We start from the raw sequence: 23,651 nt of genomic DNA, 5'->3' as shown, positions 1-23,651 counted from the left end.
CAAAATATCAAGTGTCTAAGCGCAAACCAGACAAATACAATTTCTATATTTAAAGTACTTGTAGATATTTCTCAACCCATGACTTTATGATTAAGAGTATATCTATAAAAAATATGTCATATGGATTTAGCTTTGTGTTGCTTGACTAGCTGTACCAGCTGTAGCTTCTACCATTTCAGTCCCATTTTAAGACTGCTCTGTCACATTACTATTTTGAGACTTTGGTATGACTTTGTGGGAAATCTGTCCACTCACACAGGTTAGTCCGCTTGAACCCCTCACCAGAGGACATCAGAAAAACATCCTTAATGCAGAGGGCAGAAGGAATCCTCTGCACAGCATCACGTTTGTATTAATAGATAGATGTATTAATTGATAGATGGCAATATGATGTTCATGCTCCTCACACAATGCTTCGAGTAGATTGCATCTTCAACTTTTTTTAAAAACCATCTGGTTCGGTCATGAAAGACTAGGAAGCTTTCTCCCACAGTCTGCATCTTTAAACTAGTTCCAGGTATATCAGGAGACACCTGTTAGATGCGATGACCCACACCCTTGTGGAGTCCTGGGGGCCACTAGATCAGAAGGTCAATCAGCAGGCACTTTTTTTTGGAGAAGACAGTTTCAGATTCACAGATATCCAATATAATTGCGCTACTGGATCTGATGTGCTGCTGCTGAAACAGTGTTGAAGGATTCTCCCTTTTCTAAAGAAAATACTGGGATAGAGTCTGTTTTGGAGTATTTCTATAACAAAAGAAATATTTTGATGCAGTGGATAAATCAAGATGTTGAAGACTATTCTGGTCAAAAGAAAAAGATTCATACGGTATAATTATACTAACTCTGGAAAACAATGCATGTGTTCTCTTACCTGGAAGAGACCCCGAAAGTGAGCTTGGGTGGGGCACATAGCCAAGGGGTACTGAGGCTGGCCCATGCACTACATAGTCGTTGGTCATTGTCTCTCCATCACCTTTCATGCGTGGGCAGAGAACCCGTTGACAGATGAAGTACATGCCACCAACTACAAACACTGTGAGGATAACACCAATGATCGAGCCAATCGTGTTGGTGGATGGAGGTGCAGGCTCCTCAGTTGGATCTGAACCAAAAACAAAAGGAAACAAACATATGGCATGTGCAAAGCATAATTATGATATACGATTTTCATGAACAAACAAAGAAAAACAAAATTAATGTTTCTTGCACATTGATCAGGTTACCTACTTGTAAAAATGCTGCTTGAGCAAAACAACCAAGCAAAGGTCAACTTGAGTAAAGCAAATCTGCTCCCAACAAGTTATGAGCTAAGAACATATGCCAATGTGTTTTGGACCAATATCACTGGGCTCATTTTAGTCCAGTACTGGCTTTTAAGGAACCATCCTGCATGCTTGGTGTTAGGGAGGATTCTCAGAAATGTGCCAATTCCTTTCTACCTTAGAGACCCCCAGCAACTTTGCTGGATTTTGAGGATTTGATTGACTTACCTGGAAAGAGTGAGGCCCTTTTTTCCCCACTCTCTCATGTATTTTAATGTGATTTTGAACTCTGTGTTTATTTTGGTTGTGGAGTCTGACAAACTCCATAGGCATCATCTTGTGCATTGTGTCACACAGCACCTTCAGTGCAGTGGCACATGGCACAGGGAAGTCTTCCAGATTTCCCAAAGGTTTAAATACCTTCTCTTGGATAAACTACTGTTTCCAAGAGCAGTAAAGTTATATTGACTTTACTGACATTTGTAACTTTCTAGACCCAGCACACGCTATCTTACAATAGGGTGCTGGAGAGGTTACTTAGTATCCCCTTTGTCTAGCTTCTCATGCAACATTTTATGTTGCCCTTTCCTTGATGAATGCCTGGTGGCTGTGGTTTACTTTTAACTACTGTGGTGTGCTTTTACTGCGGGCTGCTGTTGCAGCTGCAGCAAAGCACCCAAGGGTGCCATTTTTGTCAAAATGGTCCCAGACTTCTTTTTTCATCATTTCTTCTTGGAAAGATCCTTCTTGAGATTTACTATGTGCGCCAAACCAGGTTTGGTCCCTTTGTTCGCTTTGCCTTTGGCGGGATCCACGAGTGAAGCCTGCCCTGGCTCCAGGGTGTCTGGCGGGGGCAGGAAGCCAGGTAGGTGCACGAAACTCCCTGTGCTTAGTCTCCTAGGAGACACGAATACACTTGCCAGTGATTGGCTGGCTGTCCGGCAAGGACAGACACCCTGCTGGGTGACTGACAGCTAGGCTGGAATGAATGGGAGAAACCTGCATAAAAGGCGAGGCTTTTTGTCTTGGAAGGCAGAATCGACCACTGGACGAAGGAATCCGAAGAAGAAATTGAAGAGTAAGCCTGCTGCAACTCCTGGACCGTTGGTTTGCCCGGTGAAGCCCTGCTGCTGTGCTGAAACTCCAAATTCGTATCGACCGGGAAGCCCCTGCAAGGATGGCTTCTCCCCTTGAGTTGGTGGGACCAATCAACTCCAAAGTAAGCCACCTGGACATTCTCTCGGAGCTGGTTGAAATTCCACTGCAGTTGCTGCTGGAACCGAATAGCCAGAGAGGAACAGCAGATCATGTGCGTTGCTTTTAAGCTGGCTAAAGAGCTACAGAACATCCACTGGACTCCCAGGAAGCAGGACTGACAGAGCCTGAGCCACCTTAACAGAGTGCTGGACCATAGATACAAGGGAAGTACATCTGCCAGCCAGAAACCGCAGTGTTGCTATTTGCGGTAGACGCAAGTATCTGAAACACTGAAGTGCCACTGGTTTGAAGTTTGCTGGTTGTGGTCGGTAACTGTCCCATTGCAGTGCAGGAGAACCCAGAAGTCCTCCGTCTTGTCCCCACGACTGAGGCCCAGGAACACCAGCATCTGCAGAGCTGCACAGGAACAGAAGTCATCTGCTGCAATTTTCTTCAACCTAAAGGTACTGTACAGTCTAAGAGAGCCTACCTCTTGTCATGCAGCTGCAATTGTTCTCCGTTGGTGAGACCTGTTGTGGTTGCTCTGTAGAGTTGCCGATAGCTTCTTTACTTCACAAGCCTAAACAGCTTGTGGCCCTACTATGATTTATTTTCTACAAAGACTTCTACAACCATTGTGCAAGACCTTTACCTACCCCTGAGGAGTGCTTCAGTTTCACCTAGACATTTGCCAATTGACTTTGGCCTAGCCTGGCTCCCTGAATGACTCTTCTTCCCTCTGTTAGTGTGTGTGGCCTTCCTTCCAGGAAAGGGTTAATTAACTTTACATTGGGGGATTTACAAAAAGTACTTGTCTGCTTTGAGAATATTTGTGAGATCTCTTGTTGTGTCTTAATAACCTCTCTTTGACAAACTCTTAAGTGTGATTCTAAATGCCAACAGTAGTATATTAATGTCCACAGCGCCCTAGTTACTGAGGGTGTAGGAAGTGTCTGTGTGCCATCCCAAAAGGGTACTTACGGAGTTAGAAATATTAAGAGTGTGTATTTTGAAGTGCATTTGTGTGTTGCTACTATATTGGCCCCTTCTCAAGAAGGCTTACTCTGACTGATACATTAATTGTTTAATCAAGAAGAACAAGTTACTTTCTTACCTGGTAACGTTCTTTCGATGGGATGTTCCTCCGACGTATTCCACATCTATGACCGTAATCACCACAGCTGTGCTGCCTCAGAAAAGTTTTCGGCATAGGCGTCCTGCATCGATGACGTCAATACGCTGTCCTCACGGGCCTCCGTCGAGGGTCGACGTCACCGGATGTTATATCTAGGACGCACGGCGCCCATAGCCTCAGTTGTAGTATTTTTTCCCCAGAACGTGTGGCACCAATCTCCTGCCAGTATGACTGCAGAAAGCCTTGCGGAAACGTAAGCTGCAATCGCATAAGAAATACTGTAGAGGGGCAGGCTGGGAGGGTGCGATGTGGAATACGTCGGAGAAACATCCAATCGAAAGAACGTTACCAGGAAAGAAAGTAACTTGTTCTTCGAGGGGATTGTGTCCTCCGACACATTCCACATCTATGACAGACTCCCAAAGCAGTACCAACATATGGAGGTGGGAAAATAATTTAGAATGCCCAATCAAATTGCAGACTAGAGGACCGCCTTACTAAAGGCCAAATCTTGCCCATGGATAGAATCCAGGGAGTAGTGTTTTACAAAAGTATGGACAGAGGCCATGTGGCTGCTTCACAAATATTACGAATGGGAATCCCCCTCTGCAGAGCAGTAGAGGCAGCCACACCCCTAGTAAAATGGGCCCGTAAGCCTACCGGAGGGTCCTTACCCACCAAACGGTAACATTCAGATATCGTCAAAATGATCCATCTGGACAAGGTCTGCTTGGTAACAGCTTGCACTAAACGCCTTCCGGCGTATGCTACAAATAGCTGATCGTCCACTCTGACATTGGGGCATCCGAGAGATAGAAGCTCAAACCTCTCCTGGGATTCAACCTATGGAGCCTATCCTCTTCCTTACCAGGATGCAGAGGAGGATAGAACGCCGGAAGAATTACCTTCTGGCTCACATGAAATTCTGACACCACCTTTGGAAGAAAAGGAGGACGAACCCAAAGGACAACCCTGTCCTTATGGAACACCGTGAAAGATGGCTTGGCGGATAGTGCCTGCAACTCACTCACTCTGCGAGTGGAAGTAACCGCAACCAAAAATACAGTCTTAAAGGTCAACAGTCTCAAAGGACAAGAATGTAAGGGCTCAAATGGAGCTCCCATTAAGAATTTCAGAAACAAATTCAAATCCCATCCCGGGGACGGTGGAAACACATTAGTTAGTCCTTTTAAAAACTGAGAAATCAAAGGAATCTTAAAATAAGAACACTCCTCAGACGAGCGCTTAAATATGGACAGCGCCGTCAGGTAACCCTTAATGGTACCCACTTGCAGGCCCTTGTGGGCTAATGAAAGCAAAAAAGACAGAACCACAGGAATTGAACACTGAAAAGGATCCACATTCTGAACCAGTCGCAGAACTTTCTCCAACGGCAATGATACAGGAATTTTGTTCCTGGCCTTCTGGCCGAGAGCAACACCTCCATCACGTCTTCAGGGAGGTCCCAATCCTTGTACCTCAACCTTTCAGATACCAAGCATGAAGGTTGAGAGACTTGACCCCTGGATGGAGAACCCAACCCCCCTCCCGTGAGAGCAGATTGTCTCGGTAGGGAAGACGGCATGGAGGGCAGATGGACAAGTCGAGAAGGTCCGGGTACCACGCTCTCCTGGCCCATGCCAGAGCAATGAGGATCATTCGGGAACCAAACCTCCGTAACCTCCGCAACACTTGCGGAATGACGGGGACTGGAGGAAATGCGTACAGCCGTGGGAAGGACCACTCCACTACGAACACGTCCCCTAAGGCTCCTCTTAGAGGAAATTCCCGCAAGCAGAATCTTTCGCACTTCTGGTTGACACTGGTGGCGAAGAGATCCACTTGTGGGGTCCCCCAAAGGGCGAACATCTCTAAAAGAACTTCCTGAGCCATCTCCCACTCGTGAGAGACCGTGCTTTGCCTGCTCAGAGCGTCCGCCGCCGTGTTTTCGTCTCCGGCCAGATGAACTGCTGAGATCGAAATTTCCTGCTGGATAGCCCAGAACCAGAGCTGCACTGCCCCGCTGCACAGTGGGAGTGCCCCTGCCCCCCCCTTTTTGTTGAGGTAGTGCATTGCCACTGTATTGTCTGTCATAATCAGGACATTCTTCCCCCTCACAGACGGCAGAAAAGCCTTCAGGGCTAGCCTGACAGCTCGCAGCTCTAACAGACTGATGTGGAGTCTGGACTCTGACGGAGACCAACGACCACTGACTTTCAACTCGTTGGCATGAGCTCCCCATCCCGTGAGGGATGCGTCCGTCACGATAGTCACCACCGGCCAGGGTAGCCAAAATGGTGCTCCCTTCATCAGATTGCCTTTGTCGGTCCACCACAGAAGATCCTGGGCGACCGAGGGCGGCACCTGAACGGGATCCGACATCCTGCCAGAGGACTGCGACCGCTGCATCTTGAGAGCCCACTGCAGAGATCTCATCCGCAGCCTGGCCTCCAGCACCAATAGAATGCTGGATGCCATGAGGCCAAGCAACCTCAAGAACTCGAACGCCGGGAGACTCTGGGCATGTTGAAACTTGTCCACCATCTGCAGAATGTGATGAGCCCTCACCTGGGGAGGCAAACACTGCCCCAGGGATGTGTCGAGCACTGCTCTAATGTACTTGAGCGGCTGGGTAGGTGACAAGTGGAACTTCTTTAAGTTGAGGGAGAAGCCCAGCTTGTGAAGGGAGTGTCAGGTGACGGACAGATGATCCAGGACTTGCTCGGGAGAGCGCGCCCTGATCAACCAATCATCCAGGTAGGGGTAGACGTGAATCCCCCTCTCCTGAGATATGCTGCCACCACCACCATTAGCTTGGTGAAGATCCTCGGGGCGGAGGTCAATCCGATTGGCAGGACCCGAAACTGAAAATGAGAGTCCCCAACCGCGAACCTCAGGTACTTCCTGTGCTTGGGATGAATCGGCACATGAAAGTAAGAATCCTTGAGGTCGAGAGACACCAACCAGTCCTGAAGTTGAAGGGCCTGGAGGACTTGAGAGAGAGTAACCATCTTGAACTTGTCCTTCCTGAGGAGCTTGTTCAAACCACACAAGTGCATGATGGGTCTCAATCCCCCGTCCTTTTTCGGGATCAAAGAATATGGGGAATACCATCCCTTGTTCCTCTACGCTACAGGCACCAGTTCAATGGCATCTTTCTCCAGCAGGGATTCGATTTCATGCGCAAGGAGCAGATCTGGACTCTTCAAAGAGAGCTTCCACAGTGAATTGTCGTGAGGCCTCTGCCGGAAAGGACAGTAGCCGTGGGCTATGATCTCCAGAACCCACACATCTGAAGTAATGGCACGGCATTCTACAAGATGCTGCGCCAGCCTTCCCCCAATCGACTGGGCGGAAGCGGCTGCGGCAGTGCCCGAGGGCAAAGAGGCAACTGCCAGAGCGGCTTTGGCACCTCAAGTACCTTGTTTTCCATCTCTGGTACTCCTATGTTGACCCCTTTGACTGGCAGCTCCCCTCGATCTAACAAAGGAAGAGTAGTATCGAAAGGAACCTCCCTTCCATTGCCGTCTCCTAGGAGGAAAAGGCGGAGGTTGACGTACTGGAGCGCTCAGCGACTTTGCTGCAGCCTTTGAGGTCTGCAACCTCTCAAGGCTCTCGTCAGCCTTGCTGCCAAAAAGATGGAAACCATCAAAGGGCATGTTGGGAAGCCGGGACTGCACATCAGGATCAAACCCCAACTTCCGCAACCACGCAAACCTGCGCATCACGGTGCTCGCCGCCATGGACCGGCTGAAACAGTCTGCCACGTCCAGACCCGACTGAAAAGTTTCACGCATGACATCCTTGCCATCCTGCACGAGGGCCAGAAAACCATCCCGTTCCTCCCCTTCGGGAATATGTTCAGCCGCCAAAGATCCACAATTCCACAGAGTGTGAGTGAATCTTGCCAAGGCACAAACGGAGTTTGCTGCCTTTAAAGCCATACCCCCAGATGAAAATACTTTCTTTGCCCAACCATCAAAGCGCTTGTCGTCCCTATCCGGAGGGATGGTAGGGTACGCAGCCTGCTTTGCTGGGGCCGTAGCCGCCTGTACCACCAAACTCTTCCGGAGTGGGGTGCATAGACAATTAGCAGGGGTTGCCACTGGCTGGACGGTATTTTTCGGTAGCGACTTATTCACTGCCAGGAGACACTCCGGAGCAGTCCAAGCCGCTCCCACCCTTCTTTGTAAGGCCATATGAAATGGCAGCACCGGGTCAGTGGGTGGACCTTGGTCCAATATATCTATCAGGTCATCCTGCAGAAAATCCACAGGTGGAGCAGACCACCCCAAGTACTCCGTCCCTCTCGACATGAGACGCCTGTACGAGGACTCTGCATGTGTACCAGGCTCAGCCTGCCAAACTCAACCTCCGGAGAGGTGTCCAGACCACTGGCGTCATGCAAGGATTGACACAGGTCTTCCATCTGGCTGTGACCAGACAACAGGTCGTCAGGAACCTCAGGAGGTACAACCACCTCCTCATCTGACCCTTCTTCCACCTCTGAGATGTAATCCAAAGGCTGGAATAAATCCCTGGACGAGGGTACAGAAAAAGGCTCAAACACAGGCTTCACTGATTTACTAAGGGCCTTCCTCAGAGATTCCACCGCTCTCCGGGGTACCTCTGGCAAATTCTCCTCGAAAGGTGTCGAGGACGCAGATTGAATCGGCGTCGACCGAGGCGTCGACAAAGGCTTTGAGGCCGGAGCCCCGAGCATGTCCTTCGACGGCCTCGGCACCGATGGCGTTGATGCCTTCTTAGAAGGCCTCACAGGCTCCGACGGTATCGAGGGCGTCGAGGACCGGCACCTGGACCTGGCATGGCTATGGCGATCAAGCTTTTCCGATTGGGACCTAGACGGCCCTAGCTCGTTCCTTGCCGGCTTCTCTCGAAGACAGAACGGTGCCCTGCGATTCAAAAATCGTCTTCATCTCCTTGCACAATGCGTCCATTTCTGCCAGCGATGAATGCTTGTTGGGACAAGCTACCCGCCCCGTCTGGCGGAGTCCTCTGACAAGGACAGGGAAGGCGACCGGTGACAGCACTTCCGCGAGTGCCTAGAAGAGGCAGAGGAATGGCGGGACCCACTCTGAGAACGAGACTCCCCTGGACTTACGATGACGCGGAGAGTCGCCCCTCGAATCGTCGGTCGAAAGCCCAGTTTTTCTACCTAGAGACAACTTCTTCCCGCGAGGCCTTCGACGTCAAAGACTGGCATTCATCGTAGTCGTCGGTGGCGTGGCTCTCGCCTAGGTATTAAAGGCAGATGTTGCACGGGTCCGTAAGAGACACCTTGGAACCGCAGTCCCGGCACATCTTGAAGCTCGACCTCAGGGTAGAAGAAGACGAAGACATATTCTCAATATCCAAGTTAGATGAACCGATTCTCCAAGAGAAGAATCAAGTGCACTGAGATTCCGAGGCGAACACGTTCGCGGAAAAAACAGAACTGAGGCTACGGGCGCTGCGCGTCCTAGATATAACATACAGTGACATCGACCCTCGAGGACGGCGTATCGACGCCGAACATTTTTCCGAGGCAGCACAGCTGTGGTGATTACTGTCAGATGTGGAATACGTCGGAGGACACAATCCCCTTGAAACCTTGTGTGCAAGAGTTTATTTGAATACCTGTCACTGTGAATCTCTGTGCAACTCCCCTACAGCTCACACTGACCCCTCTTGAGATAAGCCTGGCTGCTCAACACGCTACCAGCCTGTGTAGTACAGACTTCTACCAAAGGTTGGGTTCCTATTGCCAGGAGGTCAGGGTTGTTGTAGTGCACCGCATACACTCTTGCCCAACACTTGTAACTATAGGCACAGGTTTGCAATGAAAACAAATGCAGAAACTATATTTAAACTGGCACGAAGCATGGTGGGTGTTATATCTGTTTGGGGAGTTTTCCTAAAGTCCAACTGGCAGTAAGACTTTAGTAAGCTATCCCAGTGGTGTGTAGATCCCCCAACTCTTAGTATCAGTGTGCACTAGCTCAGGACCTAGGTAGTGTGGCAGAGAAGTCAGGCTTATTTTAAGAGGAAGATGTGAGCTGTAGGTAAGTACTCTGAATCTTAGACAGGAACAGCAAAGAAGCACTTACACGATTATTTACAACAGAATAACTTTAAATACATCTGACGGTAATGATAGAACACTTAGGAATACTAGATAATACACTTCAAAGGGCACTTTCACTTTTGTGTTTGTTCGAAGTTACATTCGTAGCAACGTTAGAAAGGGAAAAGACAAGGTTATCGCATCATCGGTAATTGCACACTCATACGGTTTTCAACAGGTTAAACGGTTATGCATTTACTCTGTAAACATATTAAAAAAAACTTAAAGGGAGGAAAATCAGTGGTTAGTGCAGTTCTAGAGATGGTTTCTTCGCCTCACAAGTCTTGAAGTGTCTGCAAACAGCGAATAATGAAGAGTTCCTGTGTATTTCTTCCAGTGTCTAAAGTTATTGAAGCACCAAGTTAGCAACTAAAAAGGAGACCTAAAAACGGACTCGAAAAGGAGACACAAGCAGCAGCTTGGGTCAGAGTTAAGAAGGGATTGCCCTGGGCACCTCTATGTCCACTCCAACGCTCTGGAGCTACTTCTTGTAATCAGGTAAGCAATACCTTTTTTCCCCACAGAACCTTGGGTGAAGATAGTGTTGATGTTAGCTCTTCGATGTGGCAGCTCTGGACCCGACCTCCAGATTCCTTGGTCTGGTGACAAAAGGCAGGACAATGGACGGTGTCATCCAGCAGCAGTCTCGAGGGAGGACCTGTGGCACGACTTTCAGCAACTTCTTGGATCACGCTGCGGTTTTGGCTCCTTTTCAGCAGCACCAACAAAGGACATGGATTGCCAGCTCAATCTTCTACAATTCCTGCAGTCCCACACTCTGGTGAGGGGGGGTCTGGGAGAGTTGGATCAGATATCTGGAGTGTTCTTACGGGCTCAACACAGATTTGGACAGATTCGGTCTTTCCATGATGATGCACTCAAAATGGGCAGCAGGTCTCCTGGTATTGGGGTTCTGCAGCTCTGGAAACTCTTAGGACCTCATGGGATGATTTGTTTCAAAGTTTGTCTTGGGACTGGTTGTTCCCACCAGTCAAATGGAAGGAGGAGTCCTCTTCGAAGCTGCTCTGTCGCATAGAAGACAGGGACAGGACAGCAGTGGTCGCTTCACAGTGTTGCAAAGGGTCTGCAGGTGTGTCTGGTTGTCTTCTTCGGTTACTTCCGTTTCCTGTGGTCGACTTGCTTTGCACTCCAGAAGCCTCATCTTGTATACAGTTACAGCACAAACTCTTCTGCAACCGCTCAGCATTTTACAGAAAGGAGCGTTTAGCTGTCCAATCAGGACAGCCAGATCCTCTGTGGGAGCTGGTCCTATTCAGGCACTCGGGCAGACAAAGGACAGGGGGGTGGAAGACTCCTACCCCCACTTCTTGCCTGCCCAAACACTCTGGAGCCTAGGAGGGGCTACCCACTGGTTCCCGCAAAAGGCACAACACACACAGACCTCATCCACCCAGAAATGTAGATGGGCTAACAAAGAACAATCACGCCAGTAATGGCGAAAAAAGAAGGGAGGCCCCAAGTTGGTACTTGGGTGCCCCTATTGTGCACTAACACGACATAGCCTGCGGTATAAAAAATACACAATAGTTGGTAGTACAGTGCAACCTGCCATAACTAGGTGAATGTCTAGTGGACTAAAAAGTCACAGGGGCAGAGGGAAGGGGGATACTAGGTATCCCTTTGGCACTCCACTGAAGGTGATGTGTGCCAATCTCTCAGACTATAGAGATTTGGGAGAGACAGTAAGCATCTCTCTATCCTTATGTAATGTAGTTATTTAAGGATATGGAAAAAGAAACTTAAAGGAGGACCCTAAGGGTCCCCAGCAACACTGCCCATACGGAGCTGTGTGCCGGAGTAGTAAAAAACAGATGCCTTTAAGAGCTATGGAGCAGACAGATCCATAGTACAGGTAGAATGCAAAGAATAAGTTCCAAAAGACAGAGTTCATAAGAAAGAATGAGTGGAAAATGGCTCCACTCATTCAGGATTAAAAGAAAAAGGTGATGAGGTCCAACCAGACCGAAACACGTATATGGGGTTGCTGTTGGTGCTCTTGTTCAGAGGAGAATTGCCTAGCATTTCAGTGATGGACTGCCCCAGAGCCGGACACAGACCGATACCTTTTGGATATTTCTCCTCTGTGAAACCTAGTGGCCTAATGAATCTGGGTAAGGCTCTCCTAACCGGGTCTAATGTCCGGCAGAGGGACTTCCCAGGATCCCCATTGTTTTTTGCTTAAAAGAAAAAGGTCCAGAAGTCCAGCAAAAAGTGCTGGGTGTCTTACTAGGAGAGGGGATGAAGCACAATAATGATACATCTCCCTAACAACATGTTCTACCAACTATTGGGCTATTTCTTTACTGCAGTGTGCATTCACAGTCCCCGGTTGTGCACAATAGGTCACCCATTTACTTAGATGGTGGCACCTTTCTTTTTCTACCGTGGTTGTTCTTTATTAGCCCTTCTTCTACCACTCAGCGAAGGGGGAGGTCTGTGTGTGCACGCGTTTTGCCTTTGGCGGGAACCTTTGGGTGTCCCCGCCTAGGCTCCAGTGTGTCTGAGCAGGCAGGAAGTGGGGGAGGATTTTTTCGCTCCCCTGCCCTTTTGTTTGCCTGAGTGCCTGAAAGAAACCAGTTCCCATTCGGGGTCTGGCTGTACGGATTGGACAGCCACCCGCCCCTTTCTGTAAATTGCTGAGAGAGCTTGCAGAGGTGTGTGCTAAAAATGAATACAAGAGGCGATTCCTTAGGTGAACGGCAAGCCGACCACTGAAACTTTAAATAACCGAAGACGACTACCGGAGACGCCTGCAGACCCTTTGCAACACCGTGCAACCACCACTGCTGTCCTGACTCCGTTTTCTATGCGACAGAGGCGCGCCAAAGAGGACGTCTCTTTCCCTATTGCTGGTGGGACCAACCAGCCGTGAGACGAACTACAATCTGAGCCATCGCCTGATGGGATGCGCCTTTCCAGAGCAGATGACATCTAATACCAGGAGCCCTACGACCCATTTCTAGTGCAACGTCTTGCCGAGGCTGAATCAGTCCAAGTCTTTGCTGAGCACCAGGTGAACCTCTAGAGACACATTCGACTCATCCAAGTCCCCCCACAAGAGTGCAGGATTCTAGGAATCCAAGAAGATTGACCGGGCGAATCGTGTCCTTTGTTGGTGCTGTAGAAAACGGCACCAAAACTGCAAACTGACCAGAGAAGCTGAAGAAATCTGTGCCAAAGTTCCTCACTCTCGAGACTGATGCTGAAAAATCCTGTTCATGTCCTGCCTTTCGTCACCAGACTAAGGAATCCAGAGACCGTTTCCGTCATTGCTGCGCAGAGGAGAATCCAGCCACCAACATTTCTTCTAACATAAGGTACTGTGGAGTGAAAGGTTATTGCTAACCTTAAACTAAGAAGTCGCTCCAGAGTGTTGGAGTGCACAAAGAGGTGTTCAGGGTGTCCCTTTAGCGAGTCATTTAACAGGGTCTCCAATGTCGTGTTAATTATTCTAGCATCTTGTCCTAGAGTCTGAAAGTATCCACAGGAACGTTTGCTGATCTGCTGCTTCATAAGACCTTGACCCCTCTCTGAACTGACTTTCGCATAGAGTTAGGGACCGGACTTTAAAAGCTTTAGTTTGATCAGAACCCGCCTCTACAACCTTAAGGTCTGCCACTGTTCGACTAACTACCCTTTTTCCTTCCTAAAAGACTATCTCATGTGGTTTTACTAGCTAAATACAATTACTGTATATCTTAGTCTGTGCATTGTCGCATCGATAATATGGTAGAACTGTCATTAGTGTCAAACTAACAATTGTACCACGAGCAACTACCAACTATGCAGTGGCCTTTCAAAAGTATTTGTAAGTAATCCTGTGTGTGTTGGTTAAGTAATTATTTTAAGACATGTGTTGTGCAAATGAATATATATTTTACTATAAATGTATTGGTCTAAGAGTTTCTTTGGACTACTGTGGGTTCAGTGTACTTACCTGCAGCTCACATCTTCCTCTTATGATATGCCCGATAGCTTTGCCTTTCTACTAAGGTTCCATTATTAGTGCAGACTGATACCAAGAGTCGGGGACCTGTATACCATCGGAATAGTTTTATGAAATCTTACCTCAAGTGCAAAGCTCCTCCAACAATGACCTCATCCCACTGGGTGCTGTTGTAGCTGACGAGCAACGTTGTGCAATGTTGTGTTATTTGCTATTCTGGTCATACAGGCGCCAAAGGTGGTAATATGCTTGGCCAATGTGCAAAGCTGTTTACATTCCTTATTAGGGGTGCCTCCAAGGTGGAGAGTGGAACACCAGCCCTCTTCCTGATAGTAGTCACAACAAGGGAATCTGGATTCACATGTCCTCTAATATACAGAGGATCGAATGACAATGGTATAAAGATTTTTTCCAGCCTTGGGGTCACTGCCCTAGTGAGCGAAGGTATGTAGATAGACAAACACTTTTCTTGATGGACTGAATTAAGGGAATAGCTTGACCAATTGTTTTTCTCTCATTGAGAATGTCCTCTACGAAATCCATACCTTCGGGCTGTTTATGGACGTGATGGTAGGGTTAGGCGTGGGTGAAGAACAGTGTTGGGGCTGAGCAGGCACCTGGGATTCACAAAACAGATCCATTGACGTTTATTGGATTTTAGGGAGAATTTTCATTTTTGTGCTAAAATCCTCCCACCTTAGAGACCCCCTGCTCTTTTACTGGACTTAGAACTTTTTAATTTTAACCCCTCCCTCCCCCCTGAGTGAGTGGGACCTTTTCGCCCTCATGTGTTTTTACACAATTTGGAATTTTGAGTTTTCACTGTTTTTGGAGTGACAAACTCCATAGACATCTGCGTTTTGTATGGCGACACAGAGCACCTTCAATGCAGTGTCACTGAGAAATCCTTGTAGGTCCAGCACATGCCATCTTATGTGGAGTGCTGAGGGGTTACCTAGTAGCCCCTTTTCCTACTTTCTCATATGACATTTTTATGTTACCCTCACTACTTTAAATGGCTGGTGGCAGTGGTTTAATTTGTCCTACCATTGTGCTTTCTACCGCAGGCTGAACCCTCAGCTGCAGTACAGGACCCATGGGTGACCATTTTTTCAAAAAGGCCCCTGTTTTTCTTTGCCATTTTGTGTTTTTGAGGTCTTTCTTGGCTTTTACTCTGTGCGTTGAGACAGGTTTGAGCCCTTTGTCTTGCCTTTGGCGGGCTTCAGCCATGAAGCCCGCCCCTGGCTCCAGTGTGTCTGGAAGGACACGATGTAAAGGAGGGTCCTCCAACTCCCCTGTCCTTTGTCTCTAGGAGTGCCTGAATGCAACTAGTCCAGATTGGCTGGTTGGCTGTCCTATCAGGACAGCCACCCAGCTGTGTGATTGGCAGGTTAGGCTGTGCATGAATGGGAGAAACCTGCTTAAAAGGCGAGGGTTTTGGGACTACAAGCAGAGTCGACCACTGCAAGAACATCTGAAGAAGAAACTGAACGAAGCTTGCTGCAACCTCCTGGATCTTCAATTGCCCAGTAAAGCCCTGCTGCTGTGCTGACCTTTTTCAACTCACCAGAGAAGCTCCTCAGGAACGACTTCTCCCCTTGGGTTAGTGGGACTAACCAACCCCGAGACGAACACCACCTGGCACCCTTCCCAACTTCCGACTTGTTGTACCTCTCTGTTGCTGCAGAAGCGCAATGCCCAGGATCGGGTGTCCATAATTTTATGCATAATCTGCCGTGGAACGAATACAGCTGAAAGCTTCAGGAGCTCCCTAAGGACCCTCTGTTGGGGGGGGGCATGTCTCAGAAATGTGCCAATTACCTCCACCTTAGAGACCCCAGCAACTTAACTGGATTTTGAGGACTTTATTCATTTTTTACCTGGAGCTAGTGAGACCCATTTTTCCCCCACACTCCTGTATTTTAATGTGATTTTTTAATACTGTTTCTTTTGGTTGTGGAGACTGAAACTCCATAAACATCTTTTACATTGCGTCACACAGCACCTTCAGTGCAGTGGCACAGGGAAGTCCTTCAGATTTCCCCAAAATTGAAATACCTTCTCTGGGATGAACTACTGTTTCCCAGAGCAGTAAAGTGAAATTGACTTTACTTACATTTGTAACTTCCTAGGCCCAGCACACACTATCTTACAATAGGGTGCGTGAGGGGTTACTTAGTAGCCCCTTTGTCTAGTTTCTCATGTAACAATTTATGTTACCCTTTCCTCGATGAATGGCCGGTGGCAGTGATTTACTTTTAACTACCGTGGTGTGCATTTACCACGGGCTGTGTTTACGGCTGCAGTAAAGCACCGAAGGGGCCTTTTTTGTCAAAATGGCCCAGTATTCTTTTTTCGCCATTTCTTTGTGGAAAGGTCCTTTTTGAGATTTACTCTGTGCGCCAAACCAGGTTTGGTCCCTTTGTTCGCTTTGCCTTTAGCGGGATTCAAGAGTGAAGCCCGCCTCTGGCTCCAGGGTGTCTGGTGGGGGCAGGAAGTGAGGGAGGTGCCCGAAACTCCCTATGCTTAGTCTCCTAGGAGACCCAAATGCACTCTGTAGTGATTGGCCGGCTGACTTTCCGGCAAGGACGGCCACCCTGTTGGGTGACTGAGAGCTAGGCTGGAATGAATGGGAGAGAACTGAATAAAAGGAGAGGCTTTTTGCTTGGAAGGCAGAGTCGACCACTGGACAAAGGAACCGAAGAAGAACTTGAAGAGGACGCCTGCTGCAACTCCTGGGCCGTTGGTTTGCCCGGTGAAGCCCTGCTGCTGTGCTGAAACTCCAAATTAATATCGACAGAGAAGCCCCTGCAAGGACGACTTCTCCCTTTGAGTTGGTGGGACCAATCAACTCCAACGTAAGCCACCTGGACATTCTCTCAGAGCTTGTTGCATTTCCACAGAGTTGCTGCTGGAAACCGAAACGCCAGGGAGAGGAACAACAGATTGTGTGCGCTGCTTTTAAGTTGGCTGAGAGCTCCAGGAAGATCCTCCGGACTCCCAGGAAGCAGGACTGACCAGGCCTGAGCACCCTCAGAGTGCGGGAACCCAGAAGCAAGCAAAGTCCATCTCGACAACCATAAACCGCGGTGTTGCCATTTGCGGTAGTCCAGAGGAGCTGAAACACTGAAGTGCCACTTGTTTGAGAATTGCCGGTTGCGGGCAGTGACCGCCCCATTGCAGTGCAGGAGTCCCCAGAAGTCCTCCCTCGTGTCCCCACGACTGAGGCCCAGGAACAATGAGATATGTAGAACAGGACAGGAACAGGAGTCATCTGCTGTACTTTTTCTTCAATCCGAAGATACTGTAAAGTGAGAGAACGTACCTCTTATTGTAGAGTTGCTTGCATCTTCTACTACTCACAAGACTAAACAGCTTGTGGCTCTACATTGATTCTTCTTTTCTTCAAAGATTTCTAAAACATTGTGCAAAAACTTTTCTACTTACCTACCAGAAGTGCTTCAGCTCATATAAAGTTTTGCCCATTGACTTTCGCTTAACCCGTTATACTGAATGACTCTGCTTAGGGGATCCAAAAGTATTTGCCTGCTTAAGAATATTTGTGATCTCTCGTTTGTTCTAACAACCTTTTCCTTTGACAAGGTTCCAAGAATATTCTAAATGCAACAGTAAGATATTAATGTCCCCAGCACCCTAGCTATTGAAGTCACCCGAGGGTGTAGGTTGTGACTGTGGGCCATCCCAGAAGGTCTTTACTGATTTAGAAACTAAGAGTGTAGTTTTGAAGTGTATTTGTGTGTGGCTTTTATATTGCTCGCTTCTGAAGAAGGCTTATTCTAACTGACAGATAAATAAATTAATTGTTTATTCACCGCATGGCGAGATCCTTTTTTGGGTACAAGGATGTACAATGAATAAATACGCTAGTTTACGTGGAGAATGGGGATGACTTCTATGGCACCCTTTTCCAGCAGGACCTGAATTTCTTCCAGCAGGATACGCACGTGTTCTGGTGACAGGCGTCTGCTTCTCGGTGGGTGGTATCGAGGTGGCCGGAGAAACTCTATACAGTACCCATGGGCAACAGCCTTTAGTACCCACTGGTCTGATGCGATCCCCTCGCAGGAGTGGATGAATGATGACAGGACCCCAACCGGCAAGTCACTTTGAGGTTGAGGCCGGGGAGCCTCTAGGAGTAGAGTTCCTGCCTTTAACCTTGCCCCTATGAGGGCCTCTGTTGGTATTGGTGGCTACCAGATGAGCCTTGGCCAGAGGACCAGGGGGAATTATCTGAACAGTATTGTTCACAGGGAGAGTGGGAAAAAGATTGGCCAAGAACGGACCGGCTTGAGTTAGAGCCTCCACGCTGGTGGAAGGGTTTAGCCATGATCTGGCCAAGCGACTTTAGTGTTTCGTGCTCTTTTCTTTGCCGTCTCTAGGGCGTCATCAACTGCCTTCCCAAAAAGGTTGGAGTCCTCCACCGGCTTGTTGATTAGAGGCGCTTGACTCTTGGGTTTAAAGCCAGAGTTTTGCAACCAGGCGTGTCTTAAGTAAGATCCCCTGGGCTAGGGTGCATCCGGCGGTCTCAGTGGAGTCCAGTGTGTTCTTCAGTATGTTGTGTTACTTGTCTGCCTTCAGCCTCAACCACCAGCAGGCATGATCGGGTTGGCTATGGAACATCTTGAAGACCATCCTTAACTAGGCCCCATTGAACATCATAGTAACTTGCCAGGAGAGTGGTGCTATTTGCGATCCTTGTGGAGTAGGACGCAGGGGCGGTAACCCGCTTACACAAGGCATAAAGCTTCTAACAGTCCTTGTCCAGAGGGGCTTCCGCCGAGGACAGTGGAACCCCTGCCCTCTTCCGAGTGGTAGTGACCACCAAGGAGTCTCGTGTAGCATGACCCCTGATGTAGAGGGGGTCGGAAGGTGATGGGCGGAATAATTTCTCAACCCGGGGGTTGACCGCCCGTGTGGGAGATAGGGACAGCAAGGAAGGAGCCAGGCGCTTCTTTATAGAGTTTAATAAGGGGATGGCCTGACTAGTCGGCGCCATCTCCTTGAGGATATCCCCCACGAAGTCGGAGTCTGGAGCAGCTTCATGCGTTGGAATTTGAAAATGATCATCTACTCTTTTTAAAATGGCATTAAAATGGTAGTCAACAGGTGACGAATCCCTCTGTGGAGGAGAAGGGGTTCTAGGCAGATGGCGTCCGGGTCAGGGGTATGCGTTGGTGATAGCCAAGGGCCCTGATCCTCTGCCTGATCCTGTTCCCAGTATGGGTCTTGAGCAGTCGAGTCTTGTGAAAAAGGATTAAGGTCTTCATAAGAATCCTCCTATGTTGGGTCATCTGGGACCTCAAGATATCTTCCTGGTGCCCCTGTGCAGAGATGGGTAATTTTGGCAAGTTGTAAGGAATGGGACAGGATTCCTCTTCCCTGGGTCTTTTGGGTGTAATGTATCGGTCTGAAAAGTTAATGAACTGGGCCATTTTGTCCATGTATTGCTCAAACCTCTCCCTAGTCCATAGACAAGAGGCAGAAGGGTCTGGAGGAGGAAAAGGCTGCCCAGGAGGGGGAGATTTTCCCCATTAAGGCCTTAAAGAGAGGCTGGGGCGTCAGAATACTCCTCTCGATGAGAGGGGGGGGGTGCCCTTGTGCTCTCTGGTCGCTGACATGATAGCCGCAAGGCTTTCGCGAATTTTCGGCGGTTGAATTGAAGGTCTCTACTCGCCTCAATGCTCGGTCAGTGACTCCACCGAGGACTTAGGCGCTTGTGCGCCCTTGGACGGTGTGTCAACGACGGTGTGTTTTTTTTAGGGTAAATGCCCATTCCAGAGGTATGCCCAGTCGCATGCTGTGAAGGTCGTTACATGGAGGGCGGCAAACCGCGGGGTTCAGAAGGAGCAGTGGAAATCTTCGGTTGTCCTGTGGGCATTGTGCGTGTCTTCGACGACTTCGTTGAAGAGGCCGAAAGGGTTGTGTGCTTGTGGACACGTGGTACGTGGCTGCCCTTGTTGCTAGGGCTCTGCTGAGAGGTCGATGGCTTCGAATTCAGAGCCATTGATGCCGACAGATTCCTCGTCGTCCGTAACAGCGCCAACAGGGGAAAAGCATTTGGCCTGCATCAATGTTTTCGGTCAAAAGAGCTTACAGGCCTTGCATGAGCACTCGTTGTGGTCGTGAGGAAGATGCCGATTGCCTCAGCGATGGGTGTCCTTACAAGGAAACTTGCTGTTACACGACAAAGAATTTCAATGGAGTCTTCTCCATAGCAGAGGGTAGCGGCAGCCAGACCAAGAAAAGAAAGATGGGTAAAGGAAATACATTCTCAGAGAGGAATAAACCCAAGGCCCCACTCTCCCTACTGTAAGGGCCTGGCCAGAGCACCGAGGCCACGCGGTCGACAGTCATCGAGCAGTTGTAGATGTGTCGGCGGCAGGAAACCCACGAAGCAGTCGTTAGTCGAGAAGGTCTGTCGGGAGACTGGACGACCGTTCGGTCATGTGAGCAATTTAGCAATATAAAACTCTTGCGAGCTCCGCATAGGTGACCAACTAAGCGACGCATGAGGGATTTTGGGTACACTACATGTCACGTTAGGGATAGTGTTACAGTCACGCCCATGTCGAAGTCCCCTTTCTATCTTCGAAAGCAAGATTCAATATTTCCGCTAGATGTCAGACTATATGCACCGCATGTAATTCTAAGCAAATTGACAAGCATCAGAAATATAAAAACAAATATTTGGCTATAACTAATTGAGCAAGTGTTTACTTGGATAACCGAGTGAACTGATTTAATTGCACTGCTCTACAGCTCACATCACTCAGCCACTCTACCAACTTGTGTAGTACAGGCCTATTCTAAGAGTTCAGTTCCTAATACCAAGAGAAGTCTTATGAAGTCCTACACCAGTTGGACTATAGAAAAACGTACCTAACACTGCCTGTGTTATTAACTAGGGTGCTCGTCAGTCAGTCGTTAATGTTCAAAAGGAATAAAGCTGCTGTTCAAAACTACCAGTTTGTGACCCTACCACCATGAAAACTAACTTTGGTATGGAGAAGGACTCCCATCTCCTGGGGGTACTTCTAGTACAGTCTTTTAGTACGTAATCCACAAAGTCTATTGTGACTTCTTGAATCAAACTCTTCAGTTCCTTAAAAGGGTTGACGCATGAACCTTTACAGACTGTACTCAGCCCTGGAAAGAGCTGACAGCATACAAGGCCCCGTAGCCCTACTAGCAATTGACTTTGAAAAGGCCTTCAATTCAGTGAGATGGGAGGCTATCTGGAATATAATACACTGTATGGGCTTCGGCAGGAGCTTCATGAGCTGGGTGCGTCTACTATACAAATGCCCAGTGGCCAGGACCAGGATCAACGGTTGGCAATCGGACCCGTTCGGGCTGGGGAGAGGCACGAGGCAAGACTGTCCACTGTCGGCCCTGATCTTCGCGATCGCAATTGAACCCCTGGGAATTCTCCTGAGAAACACACCAGCCTGGGAGGGCTTCCGCTGGTCCGAAACCTGGGAGGACAGAGTATCGCTTTATGCTGATGACTTGCTCATCTATCTGAAGGACCCAACCAACGCCTGCCCTAGAGTCACGAACATGTTGGAGCGATATGGGGCATTCAGTGGCCTACGAGTGAACTGGGCCAAATCCATCCTATTCCCCATAGGAGTACCACCAGCAGCGAACCTAGCGGACGGCCCCCATCATATCGAAACGGAGCAGTTCAAATACCTTGGGATATGTATCACGCAGCAACTCGCAGAATATACATCCCTGAATCATGCCCCCCTCGTAACAAGATTCTCAGAAGATACCCGCCACTGGATCTCTTTGCCATTGACGCTAGATACCACTATACGCAACTGCAACACGCTTGGAGCATCCATCGCCAGATCACACGAGACATACCGGAAAGCTCTCCCCTTGAGTGCAATATAGTACTGGACCGGGTGGAACGGAAAGTCACCTCCACCATGTAAAATGTGATAACATCCTTTGCAACATCAGAATTAACCAGCCTGAATGTCATGATGCCTACCCCCGGGGACCCAGACCAAGTCCAGCAGCCCCGGAAGCAGGCATAAAGTTACCCCAAGCAAGCCCAACAACCCCTGCTAGGGGCTATTTGGGTGCAGTCCTGGCGCCTATGGCACCAGGCTAATATGGAGAGTCAGTCCTGGCTCATAGATTAAAACTTACCTGATGCAGGCCATGCTGCAAACTTACCTGATGCAGACCATGCTGCAAGAGCTCCAAGCCAAGAGAGGCTTGGAAGGGACTATTTTACCTAGGGACTATTTTTTTTTATTCGGGTGGGGCTAGGGAGGAATACTTACCTGGGACTAATTTGGAGGCTATTTAAACCACGCCCGAAGAGCAGCACACGCTTCGCGTTATTCTGCATCCAGCAGCGTAACGCTCACCGTGCCTGCAAGTCTGCATCCAGTCTTCTGCCACGCCCGCCTCGAGTTTGGAGCTCCTAGAAAAAGGGAGAAAGAAGGACGAAAAGGTTAGAACAAGAGCAATACCTTTGATCCTTACCTGAATTCCCGATCCATCGCGCCTTCAAGCTGGAAGAAAGAAGTTATTTTATGCGCGTCGCCTCGCCTGCTGCAGCGCCACGCTGAACTCACTGGCCTTCGCAGCATCTTCACATTTCACTGCATCCTCCGCACTCCGGCACCTAAGGAGAAGACAAGAACAGCAAAGTGAGCCAAAGGAATACACAGAGGAATACCCCCCATAGACTTACCTGATTTTACCACCGGGGGTACTATTCTTCTTCACAGGTCGGCGCAACCTCCACTGCATCCTAGCCGAATCCCGGCCCCTAAGGGGAAACAAAAGGACAGCAAGGTGAAACAAGGGACTAACAAGGGAAACCCTCCTCAGCACAAAAGACTTACCTGATTTTACCACCGGAGGCATTATTCCCTGAGACTTCATCCTTTCTCTCAGCGCCTGAATAAGGGAGAAAGCAACAGGTTACATATCGACATTATTTTATCGAACTGTGTTGGATAATACAAATCCTTACCTGAACATTATCGGTTGCCACAAGGAACTCTTCAGTAAGGTCAAGCTGCAACCTGCAAGGAATCGGACAAGAGTGAAAGTCAGGCATTTGAACTCTTACGAACTACATACTTACGGCGTCTTGCCAGGAATATCGGAGTCAATATTGTCCTGGAACTCAGCAATTCCTTCGAGCCAGTGAAGCAACTGGTTATCTATGCGCCCCTGCGCTCAATGCAGGATGGAGAGCTCATCTTTTCAAATCATCAGGTGAGACTGTAAGAGGGGACATCAAAGGTGATCAGTGGGGGAGAACAATGGGGTGGGGGGGGATTTATGCTCAACTCCACGGGTGGTTAATTCCCTTTCTCCACTTGCAGAAGAATATTCCTACGGGCCAAGCAAACGAAGCTAGGTGGGCCAGTCCAGTCCGTCATCTCGGCCCTACGCGTCACATTGGTGGAGATCGCAGCAGTCCAGTCCAGATCGACGTCTCTGTGGGAGCCAGGTGAGCGTAACACTGAAAACCAAGTGGGAGCGGGATGTGGGACTGCTCCAGCCAGAGGACTGGGTTGAGGCCCTGATGTACCCGTGCGATGCGACCATCTCGTCAAGGCTCAGACTGGTTCAACTGAAGATCCTGCACCGCGTCTACTACCCGAGAGTAGAGTGGCTCTTTTCCGTTGGGGTAAGACGACGGACACACAATGCTTATGTTGCAAGTGCGAGGAAGGCACCTTCTTCCATATCCTATGGGAATGTAATAACATTCAACAACTCTGGCGGAAATGTTGTTACAAACTGTCCAGTGTTATAGGCAAGACAATACAAAGATGCCCAAAACACCTTCTAGGGATCTCCAGTGAAACCAATTTGTCACGCTATGAAAAACTACTCTGCTCCACTGCAATGGCCGTGCTCAGGCGGAACATAGCACAACTGTGTGGCGTGGAACGCACT

At 48.8% G+C, this 23,651-nt stretch overlaps 1 protein-coding gene across 1 annotated transcript in view; it reads right to left on the bottom strand.

Moving 5' to 3' along the window:
* The window catches only part of LRP6 (LDL receptor related protein 6), a 1,542,295-nt gene that overhangs the window by 125,296 nt on the left and 1,393,348 nt on the right, over nucleotides 1–23,651 (bottom strand). The window contains exon 20 of the mRNA XM_069628714.1: nucleotides 878–1,108. Within this exon, the coding sequence (XP_069484815.1) occupies nucleotides 878–1,108 (231 nt within the window). The remainder of the gene's footprint in view (nucleotides 1–877; nucleotides 1,109–23,651) is intronic.

This window comes from Ambystoma mexicanum, chromosome 12 (assembly GCF_040938575.1).
Source record: "Ambystoma mexicanum isolate Mex_15411 chromosome 12, UKY_AmexF1_1, whole genome shotgun sequence".
NCBI lineage: Eukaryota > Metazoa > Chordata > Amphibia > Caudata > Ambystomatidae > Ambystoma > Ambystoma mexicanum.
Note: the sequence above shows the minus strand (reverse complement) of the source record. Positions and strands in the feature narration are given on the sequence as shown.